At 39.2% G+C, this 14,142-nt stretch overlaps 1 protein-coding gene across 1 annotated transcript; it reads left to right on the top strand.

The window, feature by feature from the left end:
• Positions 1-1,722: 1,722 nt before the first annotated feature.
• Positions 1,723-14,032, top strand: LOC115119614 (interferon-induced GTP-binding protein Mx2-like). The gene is given in 13 exon segments (XM_029648468.2): positions 1,723-1,988; positions 2,817-3,013; positions 6,749-6,883; positions 7,397-7,551; positions 7,738-7,876; positions 8,021-8,219; positions 8,313-8,391; positions 9,578-9,700; positions 9,866-9,998; positions 10,263-10,421; positions 11,761-11,837; positions 12,053-12,262; positions 12,636-14,032. Coding segments are annotated over 13 exon segments (1,848 nt in total). The 5' UTR covers positions 1,723-1,983; the 3' UTR covers positions 12,873-14,032.
• The last annotated feature ends 110 nt before the right edge of the window (positions 14,033-14,142 follow it).

Raw genomic sequence — 14,142 nt, 5'->3', positions numbered from 1 at the left:
CCAATATCTCTACCTGTACATGACCATCTGATCATTTATCACCCCAGTGTTAATCTGCAAAATTGTATTATTCGCCTACCTCCTCATGCCTTTTGCACACATTGTATATAGACTGCCCATTTTTTTTCTACTGTGTTATTGACTTGTTAATTGTTTACTCCATGTGTAACTCTGTGTTGTCTGTTCACACTGCTATGCTTTATCTTGGCCAGGTCGCAGTTGCAAATGAGAACTTGTTCTCAACTAGCCTACCTGGTTAAATAAAGGTGAAATAAAAAAATAAAAAACTTGGTAAAAAAACAAACATGTTATTTCACCTAATTTTAACATTCTGTCATAAAGAGCACACGTTCAACTTAATAAAAATGACATCTTAAGATGTTAAAAAGTATATATATATATATATATATATATATATATATATATATATATATATATATATATAATATATATAGTAAGTGTCTATTAAAGTAATAGGGATTGAAATCATCTTAAATCAGCCATAAATCCCCTTTGTGACAGGGGGAATGCAAGCTTGTTGTGTGCAACAGAGAGAATTGAATACAAGCTTCACAAAAAGAATACAAATAGTTAAACACGTTTCTTTCCTGTCTATCTATGGTTAACGGGGTTTATGTGTTATGCTCAACTTGCTCAGTTTCCCACCACAAAACACCAGACAGAGTAGAACAGCTCACCTGCTGTTTCCCACCACAAAACACCAGACAGAGTAGAACAGCTCACCTGCTGTTTCCCACCACAAAACACCAGACAGAGTAGAACAGCTCACCTGCTGTTTCCCACCACAAAACACCAGACAGAGTAGAACAGCTCACCTGCTTTTACACCATGATTTGATTATTGGATGTTCAATGTTTCTTTTGGGGGAAAAAAAACTATTCACCATATTAAAACAAGAGTTCAGTTCACGTAACAGGGTAGACCTTAAAATGAGGGACATGGTTGCGTTATTGGAGAAATTTTGGGGCTAGGTGGATTCAAATCATCCTAGAAGATATGTCAAAATTATGAATTAGCAAGTCTTTATTCATATAACACAATCTGATTTATTGAATTGTTCATGTGGTCTATATTAAAAGGGCACTTCATTCAATATCACAGGCTTTTGAAAATTCAATATTTGTGCACAATTTATACTTAAAATATCGAACTGACGCAAAAGGCACTAATTTCATGGAATGACCCTTTAAACCAATATGCCACAAAGGTCAAAACCTCTTTGAAAAGTCGCTAGGTATTGTACAGTCACTACACTACACCCTTTCTTCGGTGTGGGAAAAGCACATCTACAGAAACCCGTTTAATTGGCCTCACTCAGTACAATCCCATTTCTGACACCAATGTAGGCCTTGGCGAAATCAGGGGTGACCCTGGCCAAGACTTGAACCCGGGAACCTGAGATTTTTAAGATTTTTTTTTTTTTTTGCTAAAGATGGCAAAAACACACAAAAAAATACATTAAGAAACACATTTTTACGAGACAAATTTTAACTGACGAAGGTGAATGTAGTTGAGAATGTCAGTGAAGGAGCCATAACAGTTTATAGATATCAATAAAAGTCGGATGGTTATAAAAATGATTACTGTTTATATCGATTGCATTCTTCAAAATGTTGCCAACTGAAACTGTTACGTAAAGCCTTTATTGTTGCGGAGTTGATCAGAGAGACTGATGATCTGATTGGCTCTTCCTATAGAGATAAAGTTACGTCCACTCACTGTTTCCTTTCTCCGTCAGGGATCTGAAATGTTGAACTGACTGATTTCGCCTTGATTTTCTTCCTCCTCATTAAGAAATTTGACCGAGAAGAGAATTTGGAACAATATCCCAACTACGCTGAGGTTTATGGGTATTCAGGACAAAATACATGTGATTGAGCATATCGTTTTCATAGAAGTGTTTTCATCCAAGAGAACATACTCTTTTGTTGTTGTTTCCTTGGCAATTCAATTTTTTAAAAAATGAGGTGAGATTATTTTTAAACTAATCCAAACCACTTGTTGAATAGTTCTTGTGTACAATATTTTGATATTTTTGATTTATGATATTTATGATTTTGTTGATACAAATTCTAAGTTTAGGGCATATATAAATTATAACAGTAAACAGTCATAATCTAAATGTAAAATGTGATTTGATGATATATTGTTGTGAGAGGGAAAGGATAATAAACAAGCAAATGATAAATAGACAAATCATGAGGATGGATCAGGTGTAACGTTATTGCAGGTTGTGATAATGACATATTAGCTTCATTTCTAACTTCTTTAGGCACCGTAACAATGTACAGAAACACTGTATTGCTCACAAAATGTGAAGATATTCTGAAAACTCTCATTTATTTAAAAAATAATAATAATACTTTTTTTTTTTTTTTTATTAAAATAAAAAAATCTGCATGTGTAACTACATTTTTTCACGCAATAATACATAGGCTGAATTTTTTGAATACCTGCATTTGGCAAAAGGATTCAAACCTTTGGTCCATGATAATTATTCATGCATATATTAAGTAAACAGTGTGAAAGTGTGTAAATATAAAATGTAATTAATAGAACATGTTATAGTTCCTTTGTGCATTAGAGGAAAATCTATTTAGCCATACATTGGTCATTTCAAATAATCATTCATCATTTCAAATCAACCAATCAATCAAATGTATTTATAAAGCCCCTTTTTACATCAACCGATGTCACAAAGTGCTTATACAGAAACCCAGCTTAAAACCCCCCCAAACAAGCAAGCAATGCAGATGTAGAAGCACATTTCATTGCTTTAAAATGCTTTTTTCCAGTGAACCAACAAGTGGACAATTCCAGGACCAGATGGTTGAGCGGGTCAGGCCCTACATTGACTTAATAGACTACCTGAGATCCATTGGGATAGAGAAGGAGCTGCCCCTGCCATCCATTGCTGTGGTGGGAGACCAGAGTTCAGGAAAGAGCTCTGTGCTTGAGGCCCTATCTGGGGTGTCACTGCCCAGAGGGACTGGTAAGATACTCTGTTCTGTGACGTCTAATGTTATTATGGAACTATAGGCTATATAGCGATCCAGTTATCGAAACTGTTCCATTACTTGAGTGAATGTTATTTTTTGGGGGCGATATTTCTTCGTTTTGTTGTTGGTCTATTTTGACAAAAAAAAGCTTTGTTATAAATTAAACTAGATTATCCTTGTGACATTGTTACCAACAAGGATATACTATGGCATTTGAAATACTTAATTTAATAAAACAACAAACTTTTGAAACTCGTTTTTAATACTGGTGCATTGATTTACTTCTGCTGTGCATGTATCCCCCCTGGCTGCCCTGACAGTTGTATACTGTTGTCCCCACTTCAAATAGCAATTCCACGCATGTACCTAACAGAGTTTCCACAAGATCTGACAAAGATCCAATGGCGGACTGGCCGTCGGGACCACCGGGACATTTCCCGGTGGCCTGAGGGTCGTTTTGGCTGCGGTGAATAGTCAATTTAACCAGCAATAATATAGCAAGCAGGAATAGACTACCTGAGATCCATCGGGATAGAGAAGGAGCTGCCCCTGCCAGCTGCCCCTTGTCTGTTCCTAGGCCGTCATTGAAAATAAGAATTTGTTCTTTAACTGACTTGCCTAGTTAAATAAAGGAAAAATAAAAAAATAAAAAATGAGTTGACGGAGAATCCACGCCTCAGGCGCGACTAGAATCCACGCCTCAGGCGCGACTAGAATCCACGCCTCAGGCGCGACTAGAATCCACGCCTCAGGCGCGACTAGAATCCACGCCTCAGGCGCGACTAGAATCCACGCCTCAGGCGCGAATCTCGCTGCAGTGTCCCCGCACCAAAAATGACATCAGGTCTCCCCGCAACCTACATAGCCAACCGTCTACGGTCTACCTGCCTCTCTACGGATAACATTTTAGACAAGTCGCACGGCGAAATGGACGGTCAGAAGAGGAAGGGCGGAGCAGAGAGGGAGAGAATATAAAAAGAGAAAGGCCCTTGCCACAGACGCTACAAAATAAGTGACATGTTCGCCAGTAAGGGACCAGGTCAGTCAAAAACACTAGCTAAACCACTGACACACACACACACACCCAGCATGTCTAACTAAGTAGCCTAGCTAATAATAGTGATACAACGGCCGGTAGACTAAACAGTTTGCACGTTTTACGTCTTCGTGGAGGAATTATATCATAGCAATGAGTGCAACATAGCGATCATAATATGACATTGAAGGCAATATGTTTCAACTAGTAAAAAAGAGTCAACCTAGACTATGGACTTGCCAGCATTAGGTCATGACTCATGCCACATAAACTAGGGAAAGTGCTCATACACTGTACAGCGAAACAGACTACAGTAACCTAACCATAAAACATCATGAACGTAACACAGTAGCTTGTGTGACAGCACAGACAATGACAAAGATCATTAGCGCAATTAGTACCAGCATTACAAGTTACTACAATCATATACAGCTCTGGGAGAAATTAAAGAGACCACTCCAAATTAAAAAAGAGACCACTCCAAATTAAAGAGACCACTCCAAATTAAAAAAGAGACCACTCCAAATTAATGAGACCACTCCAAATTAAAGTGACCACTCCAAATTAAAGAGACCACTCCAAATTAAAGAGACCACTCCAAATTAAAAGAGACCACTCCAAATTAAAGAGACCACTCCAAATTAAAGAGACCACTCCAAATTAAAAGAGACCACTCCAAATTAAAAGAGACCACTCCAAATTAAAGAGACCACTCCAAATTAAAGAGACCACTCCAAATTAAAGAGACCACTCCAAATTAAAGAGACCACTCCAAATTAAAAGAGACCACTCCAAATTAAAGAGACCACTCCAAATTAAAAGAGACCACTCCAAATTAAAGTGACCACTCCAAATTAAAAGAGACCACTCCAAATTAAAGTGACCACTCCAAATTAAAGTGACCACTCCAAATTAAAGAGACCACTCCAAATTAAAGAGACCACTCCAAATTAAAAGAGACCACTCTAAATTAAAAAAGAGACCACTCCAAATTAAAAGAGACCACTCCAAATTAAGAGACTACTCTTAATGTAGCCTACTGACACACTACTGATAGTGAGTATGATAATAGAGTCTTTTCTTTGTAAAGGTGGAGGAAGGAAGCAGCAGCAGCACTAGAGCTTCAGGTGCTCCTGCAGAACGTGGAGATGGTGGTCAGTTCAGAGTCAGACTCAGAGCAGGAACCTTCAGGTACAACTGCAGAACGTGGAGATGGTGGTCAGTTCAGAGTCAGACTCAGAGCAGGAACCTTCAGGTGCTCCTGCAGAACGTGGAGATGGTGGTCAGTTCAGAGTCAGACTCAGAGCAGGAACCTTCAGGTGCTCCTGCAGAACGTGGAGATGGTGGTCAGTTCAGAGTCAGACTCAGAGCAGGAACCTTCAGGTGCTCCTGCAGAACGTGGAGATGGTGGTCAGTTCAGAGACAGACTCAGAGCAGGAACCTTCAGGTGCTCCTGCAGAACGTGGAGATGGTGGTCAGTTCAGAGTCAGACTCAGAGCAGGAACCTTCAGGTACTCCTGCAGAACGTGGAGATGGTGGTCAGTTCAGAGTCAGACTCAGAGCAGGAACCTTCAGGTGCTCCTGCAGAACGTGGAGATGGTGGTCAGTTCAGAGTCAGACTCAGAGCAGGAACCTTCAGGTGCTCCTGCAGAACGTGGAGATGGTGGTCAGTTCAGAGTCAGACTCAGAGCAGGAACCTTCAGAGCACAAACCTAAACATGGAGGCTATGATTTTAGATTAATATGTGCTTTATTATGAGATTATCAGTAGGACTGTAATCAGGGAGGGACATACAAATCGATGACTGCACAAGTAATACAAGTTTAAGTTATTTACAATGTTAATCTCATTCTGCAGATCAACTAGATGTGCAGAGAGAGAGAGAGAGAAACAGCTTGTTTCTTTGTGCAGGGAAAATAGAAAGGGACAGCGAAAGCACTGAAAATCCATTTCATTATTTTGCCCGTCCTCAGTCCAAGGATTTGTTTTGTGTGTCTAGCCTTGTACATTTGTATGTGCTATGATTGGTGTATTCCTAGAGAGTTTATGAGGGTGCACCCATAGCACACACATTACCTTGAAAAAAGTCAGTGTTCAGATAGGCTACTTGTTGGTAAGTCCCAAATGTTTGTATTTTGTAGTGTGGATAACTTTCTTCCCAGAAGGACATAGTGGCCAAATGTATAACCAGTTTGGTATCCGTTACATCAACAAATAGGGTTGGCCTACAAAATTAGTGTTCTGGTGGTTTGCGTGAACAGGGTGGCTTGGGATGGAGTCAAATGATTGATTCAGTCTGCCCCTGCACAGATCAATGCTCACCAGAAATTTTTTTTTATATAGCGTTGGTTGTATTGTAATTTCATGTTAAATTTCCAGGTATCGTCACCAGGTGTCCACTGGAACTACCAATAATATTAGGTGTCAGATAGGGGTATGTCTTGTCAGGGCATTAAAACCTCTTTGGGCTAGACGTGACAGAGTTATATTATCATATCATGATCTGTCATTAGTACGGCCTTGTTCCCCATCCAGGTATCGTCACCAGGTGTCCACTGGAACTACCAATAATGTTAGGTGTCAGATAGGGGTATGTCTTGTCAGGGCATTAAAACCTCTTTGGGCTAGACGTGACAGAGTTATATTATCATATCATGATCTGTCATTAGTACGGCCTTGTTCCCCATCCAGGTATCGTCACCAGGTGTCCACTGGAACTCAGACTCTGTTATGTCAGTGGAGTGGTATGGAAGGCTGTCATCTCATACAGAGACCAACGTATTAATATTGGTGACCCCTCAGAAGTCGCGGGACACGTTAAAAAAGGTTAGATTAAATGTTACTATTTGTATAATCTACTTTAAAAAAACAGCATAAACTCTTGTAGAAACGATGTATTGCATATTTACATGCATTTTCTGATCATTTAGCCAGATCTTGAACATATACAATGTGTTTAGTACATGTAAACAACATTTACATTGGTCTGTAGACCACAATAATTATGCTTTTTTTGAGGGGTTTTTTTTTTTTTTTTAAATAGTCCCAGTTCGATAGTGCCTGCTCGTTTGTCTGGTCAATCCATAACTGACTGTACCGTTGAGGTTCTAGTGTACATACAGTGGGGCAAAAAAGTATTTAGTCAGCCACCAATTGTGCAAGTTCTCCCACTTAAAAAGATGAGAGAGGCCTGTAAATTTTCATCATAGGTACACTTCAACTATGTCAGACAAAATGAGGAAAAACATTTCCAGAAAATCACATTTATTTGCAAATTATGGTGGCTGACTAAATACTTTTTTGCCCCACAGTACATATTTCTTCAATTTGATTTAACAGCCCAGAACGAGTTAGCAGGAGAGGGAGTGGGGATATGTGATGAACTGATCAGTTTGAAGATCATGTCCTCTTCAGTGTGTGACCTGACTCTGATAGACTTACCTGGGATCGCCAGGGTACCAGTACAAGGACAACCAGAAGACATTGGAGCCCAAGTGAGACTTGATTTTGATAACTTTCGGATTTTAGCCAATCTTTTTTTCGATTCAAGTAGCGTGATCTCGACATATCAATACATAAAACATCTGTCACATTAAAAAACATCCATAAAAAGTGACATTACCAAGATTGATAAAACAAAACCACACCAGTCATGTCTTCTTTCTGGCTTTTCTCTCTAGATTAAACATCTCATTCTGAAAATATTGTCAAAACAAAAAACCATTAACTTGGTGGTGGTGCCATGCAATGTTGACATAGCAACAACAGAAGCTCTGAAAATGGCCAAAGAAGTGGATCCTGAAGGCACAAGAACTCTGGGTAAAGAAATCATACAAAGTAGACTAAATAATAACAACATACTACAGGGAAGGTTTATTTGCACTGAAATGTCTTCAATGTGTTGTTGTTGTTGTTGCTCTAAGAGTAAGGTTTTCTTTATTTGTGTCTTTTTCTGTCTTACAGCCATTCTGACGAAGCCAGACCTGATTGACAGGGGAACAGAGAAGGACGTGTTGGACATTGTTCGCAATAAAATCATCCCTCTCAATATGGGCTACGTTATTGTGAAATGTCGTGGTCAGAAACAAATTAACGATGGCGTCACCATAAATGACGCCATTGAGGAGGAGAGGGACTTCTTCGAAAATCACGACGAATTCAGGTGAACCGTTTACCTGTTTCTCGACCTCTTGACACTCAAGTTACAATGTATGTTCTTCCACTATATCTTGTCTCTCTCTTTTTCAATGTATAGCTCCCTCCTGGATGAAGAAAGGGTAACCACCAAGTGCCTAGCCGCTAGACTCACCCAAACCCTGGTCAACCACATCCAAGTTAGGCCAACTTCTAATCATCTGTCCCTTATGCATTCTAGTTTGGAATGGAGGTAGTTATTTGCTTAGGAGCACAGATAGAACACTTCCACATCCCACCCCTAGGGGGCAGTAGCAAACAGAATAGGTGCTTAACCTCTAGTGTCACTCCATCCCTTGAACGGGATCGTTGTCATCATCTGACACTAATTAGCGTAACGCAACTGACATAAATCTTCCTAGAATATATTCTTATTGATGAAAATCACAAGTGAAATATATTGGAACACAGCTTAGCCTTTTGTTAATCACCCTGTCATCTCAGATTTTCAAAATATGCTTTACAGCCAAAGCTAGACAAGCATTTGTGTAAGTTTATCGATAGCCTAGCATAGCATTATGCCTTGTTAGCAGCAGGCAACATTGTCACGAAAATCAGAAAAGCAATCCAATTAAATCGTTTACCTTTGATGAACTTCGGATGTTTTCACTCACGAGACTCCCAGGTAGATAGCCAAAGTTCATTTTTCCCAAAATATTATTTTTGTAGGCGAAATAGCTCCGTTTGTTATTCACATTTGGCTGAGAAAGACAAAGCCAAAAATATTCCAAATTAGCTCCATAATATCGACAGAAACATGGCAAACGTTTATAATCAATTCTCAAGGTGTTTTTCAAATATCTATTCGATAATATATCAACCGGGACAATTGGTTTCTCAGTAGAAGCGTTTGGAATAATGGCTACCTCTGTATTTTACCCGAGAATTTCTCTGGGAGCATCAGGTGACCACTTGCGCAATGAAGCCGCCTACGGGTATTCTTCAACATAAATGCGTAAAACTACGTCACAATGCTGTAGACACCTTGGGGAATACGTAGAAAGCATAATCTGGTTGATAGGGCATTCACAGCTCAATAGGGACGCATCGGAACACAGGGCTTTCAAAAGATGAGTCACTTTCCGGATTGGATTTTTCTCAGGCTTTATACTCAGACAATATTTTTACAGTTTTGGAAACTTTAGAGTGTTTTCTATCCTAAGCTGTCAATTATATGCATATTCTAGCATCTTGTCCTGACAAAATATCCCGTTTAATTTGGGAACGTTATTTTTCCAAAAATGAAAATACTGCCCCCTAGTACCAGGCTTCTTGAATGACAATGTTATATATCAGATGAAACCGTGTTTTTTTTTTGTCTTTCAGAAATCCATTCCACAGATGTCTGATCAGATAAAACAGCAGCTGTGGGTTTATCAGACGGAATTGACTAAGTATGAGGGTGGTCCTCCCGTGGATCCTGTAGGGAAGAGGAAGTACCTTATTGAGGTGAGTAATCACTCAACCTATCAGCGGTCATCATTAATATAAAGTTGTATCAGTATGAATCAGGAGCCGATTCATTTTCAAATAAAATAAAAGCTTGAGTCTGTAAAGTTGGGTTTAAAAAAAACACATCACCGGCAATTTACTGTGGACTGTTTCCCCCCTCAGGTGATAAAACAGTTCAATTACAAGATTGATCAGCTGTGCAGAGGGGAGCTGAAGAATGATGAAAATCTATTCATTAACATGCAAAACATATTTGCAAAATGGTTTGAAAAGCTTGGACACTCCAGGGCAGGTTGTAAGTACACCATTTTAAATCGATAAACAGGTTATTGTCGGGATATTGCACAGGAATAACTATTTTCACTTTATTTCACAAATATTCATGGTTTGTACTTATACTATAAACATATGTAATGCTGGTAAGTGTGTAAGCATGCACCCCCTCAAAAATCAATTCTTAAGTAATAAGTAAGTAATAGAACACAATAGTATTTATTTATCATTATTTAATTTATTTTACCCCCCAAAAAATGATTAACTTCCATTTCCCTCAATTTAGACCACAAAATGACCCAAGATGTGGTCAATGAATTTGATCAGAAGCACAGAGGACGAGAACTTCCAGGTTTCAATAACTACACCTTATTTGAAAGTGTAGTTCAGAAACTGGTGGGGGAACTGAAACATCCAGCTATGGACACACTACAGAAAATCAAAGGTACTTTCACTTCATTTTTTACTATACTGATTTTGTTTTTAATACACTAATATTTGGCCCAAAAAATATTTCATCATGTCATAGCTTGAGGGACAGTGAGTGATCATTAGATACCAATGTTTCATCATGTTGAGGGACAGTGAGGGACAGTGAGTGACCATTAGTGAGGGACAGTGAGTGACCATTAGATACCAATGTTTCATCATGTTGAGGGACAGTGAGGGACAGTGAGTGACCATTAGTGAGGGACAGTGAGTGACCATTAGTGAGGGACAGTGAGTGACCATTAGTGAGGGACAGTGAGTGACCATTAGTGAGGGACAGTGAGTGACCATTAGTTAGAACACATACATGCTATTCTTTGGATGTACATCATTACATTAGTGAGTTTTGACCATTAATTAGGGACAGTGATACTGACCTCATTGGTGGGGGACAGTGAGTGACCATTAGAGACCCCCTGAACAAACAATTGACAGTGAGTGACCATTAGATAGAACACATACATGCTATTCTTTGGATGTACATCATTACATTATTTACTTTTGATATATATTTTTTTAAACACACAAAAAGCACTTGAATAGTGCCTTAGTGACGGAGGTGATACTGAATCCTGCACTCCGTGGTGGGGGTTTGGTGTAGGAGGTGAATGAATAGTGCCTTAGTGCAGTCCAGAGACCCCTGTGACGGAAAACAACAAACACTCTTTTTCTTTCCATTTGTATGTCTTGTAATTGTAAATGTTTTGGATGCTTTGGAAATACATAATGCCTGAATGTCATGCCAATAAAGCAACATTGAATAGTGCCTTAGTGACGGAGGTAAGGGAATTGAATAGTGCCTTAGTGACGGAGGTAAGGGAATTGAATAGTACCTTAGTGACGGAGGTAAGGGAATTGAATAGTGCCTTAGTGACGGAGGTAAGGGAATTGAATAGTACCTTAGTGACGGAGGTAAGGGAATTGAATAGTGCCTTAGTGACGGAGGTAAGGGAATTGAATAGTGCCTTAGTGACGGAGGTAAGGGAATTGAATAGTACCTTAGTGACGGAGGTAAGGGAATTGAATAGTACCTTAGTGACGGAGGTAAGGGAATTGAATAGTACCTTAGTGACGGAGGTAAGGGAATTGAATAGTACCTTAGTGACGGAGGTAAGGGAATTGAATAGTACCTTAGTGACGGAGGTAAGGGAATTGAATAGTACCTTAGTGACGGAGGTAAGGGAATTGAATAGTACCTTAGTGACGGAAGTAAGGGAATTGAATAGTACCTTAGTGATGGAGGTAAAGGAAAACATGTTACGTCGTTAACGTATGCATTTGTATGCATTTTCCAGATCTGGTGCAGAAGCACTTTTTTGTTGTGTCCAAAAACAGCTTTGAGAATTATCCTTGCCTTTAGCGTTTTTCAATGGTAAAGTAACAGTACATTAACAACTGTGGTATGATCTGTCACAATACACACTGCTCATCTGTCTAAACGCTGTTTTTTTGTTTTTAACGTAATTTTATTTTTGTGAATAGCCATTTCTACACCTATTACGTGAAATTAGTTGTTTTTACCTAATTTAAAAAATATATATTTTTAAAAATATATACTACATCCTTACTCTTTGTTTGATCTCCTAGACCAACATTGATGACATCCAGAAACAGCAGTTAACCACTGTGATGGACAGGATCGAGGAGCAGTTTGAGATGGAGATGCAGATGTACACACAGGATGAAATCTTTGCCCGAACACTGACACCAGCACAGAAGGAAACCCCCGGGGAAACCGACTGCTCAGGTTATGACACCAGGAGCAAGTACCCTGAACTCCTCAATTCATACTTTGAGGTACAACGCAACACTAGTTCCAACATGGAGATCTAAATGTTAGTAGACGTAGATTAAAGAACGCAGGAGGAGTTGAGCCAGGCAGCAGTCTCTAGCGCCAGTGATGACAAATTGTATTTTGAATGAAAAGATGAAGTGGTTAGGACGGCAGCAGTACGAATCTCAGCGTGTTGTTAATCTAAGCCAACCCCTTTAATTTTACTAACCGTAATGGCTAAAATAGCTGACTCTTAAGTCGCTAATTAACCCCAACTAATTAACCCATAACAACTCGATCGCTTACTAGCTCTGATGTTCACACGTTAGCTTTGACGAAACCAATGTTTACATCTAAATCGTTAGTCCTCTCCTCTCCCGCCTACCTCTCTCTCAGATCGTGGTGCAGCGACTGGCGGACCAGGTGCCCATGCTGATCCGTTACTTCATCCTGAAGGAGTCAGCAAGGATCCTGTCCAGTGAGATGCTGGGCCTGCTGAACAGAGAAGACTTGGACGAGATGCTGAAGGAGGAATCAGAGATTGGCCGGAAACGTGAAGCCTTGAGGGAAAAAGTCAAGCGTCTTGGACTGGCCAATAACAAGATCAGTAGCCTCTGGGATCAGAGTGGTTGACTTTGTGATGTAACCAACAAGGGCTGAATAACTGTCCCACAATCATTTTACCTGCAATTAATCAACATACAGAATATTTTAAAAGATGGACATTTTAGTGCTGTCAAATTTGGGATTCAGAGCACTGAAAATGATATGCCCATTGTCACAGAACACAGCTATACTCTCAAAAGTTCTGGCCTGTTATACTATCATCAAATATCCGCAAAATATTTAATCTCAAAATTGACAAATGAAAGATGATAAGACTGTTTTTGATATGATTAAAACTGACAAATCGTCGCTGATGTACAGTAAGTAAACCTTGTATCTACAAAACGTAAACAGCCGTACCATTAATGATCGTACAAGCAACAAACTTCAGAAGCTATTTGAGTACATACTGTGAAAAGGGACTACTTATAATTAATGTAAACATGTTGGGCAAAAATTCGAGTCGCAGGGTTTTCTTTTTCGACAGCAACGAATGGAAATAAATGTTGTATCCCGTCCTTTTCCAATTGGTCGATGGGGCATCAGCACTGACCTTTTCTAATTGGTCGAAGGGGCATCAGCATTGAGAATAATGTTATGATAGCATCATGTATACTTGATGCCTGTAAATAACAACGGTGAAAATGGACACACTTGTCTGGTTCCTCTTTGCAACTGGAATGGTTTAGATGTATACATTAGTTAAATCTGCTGTTTTGAGATATTTGTATATTAAATTGTATTCAGTTGATTATAAAACAGACCTATTCCAGGGTGATTTTAAGGAACAGAGGAGACTCTAGCAGACCCTAATGTTGGGTGAACTGCAATGAAATAACAATCGATTATTTAGTAAATTGGCTTTCGTTGTGGAAACATAGTCGGGCTACTCTGCCGCAGTTGTGATTTTTTGGGTGTGTGTGTGTGTGTGTGTGGGGGGGGTCTGAAATATCAGGTAATATTCTCATGCTTTTGAAATGGTCTTGAATACTCAGTCCACAAAGGATGCTCTGATTGACTTGTAAACAGGGAACTAACTATAAGGGAAGTGGGTAATACCTGAGAGAGGCTGGGTTGATAGTGTGATTTCCTGTTCATTTATTATAGTACGTGAATGTATATATAAAAATGAGATGTTGCTTCCAAATGTATTGTTTATATCAATTGAATAAAACACATAAATAGGCCATATGGTATATGTGTGACTATGATACACAATGCCAATGTCCTACCAAATATGTGAAGTAGGAACACTTAGATTCTTTGTTGGATATAGCAACTGATGACCAATAACTTC

The sequence above is a fragment of the Oncorhynchus nerka genome, linkage group LG13 (assembly GCF_034236695.1).
Source record: "Oncorhynchus nerka isolate Pitt River linkage group LG13, Oner_Uvic_2.0, whole genome shotgun sequence".
In the NCBI taxonomy this organism is placed as follows: Eukaryota; Metazoa; Chordata; class Actinopteri; order Salmoniformes; family Salmonidae; genus Oncorhynchus; species Oncorhynchus nerka.
This window is presented reverse-complemented; position numbering and strand designations above follow the sequence as displayed.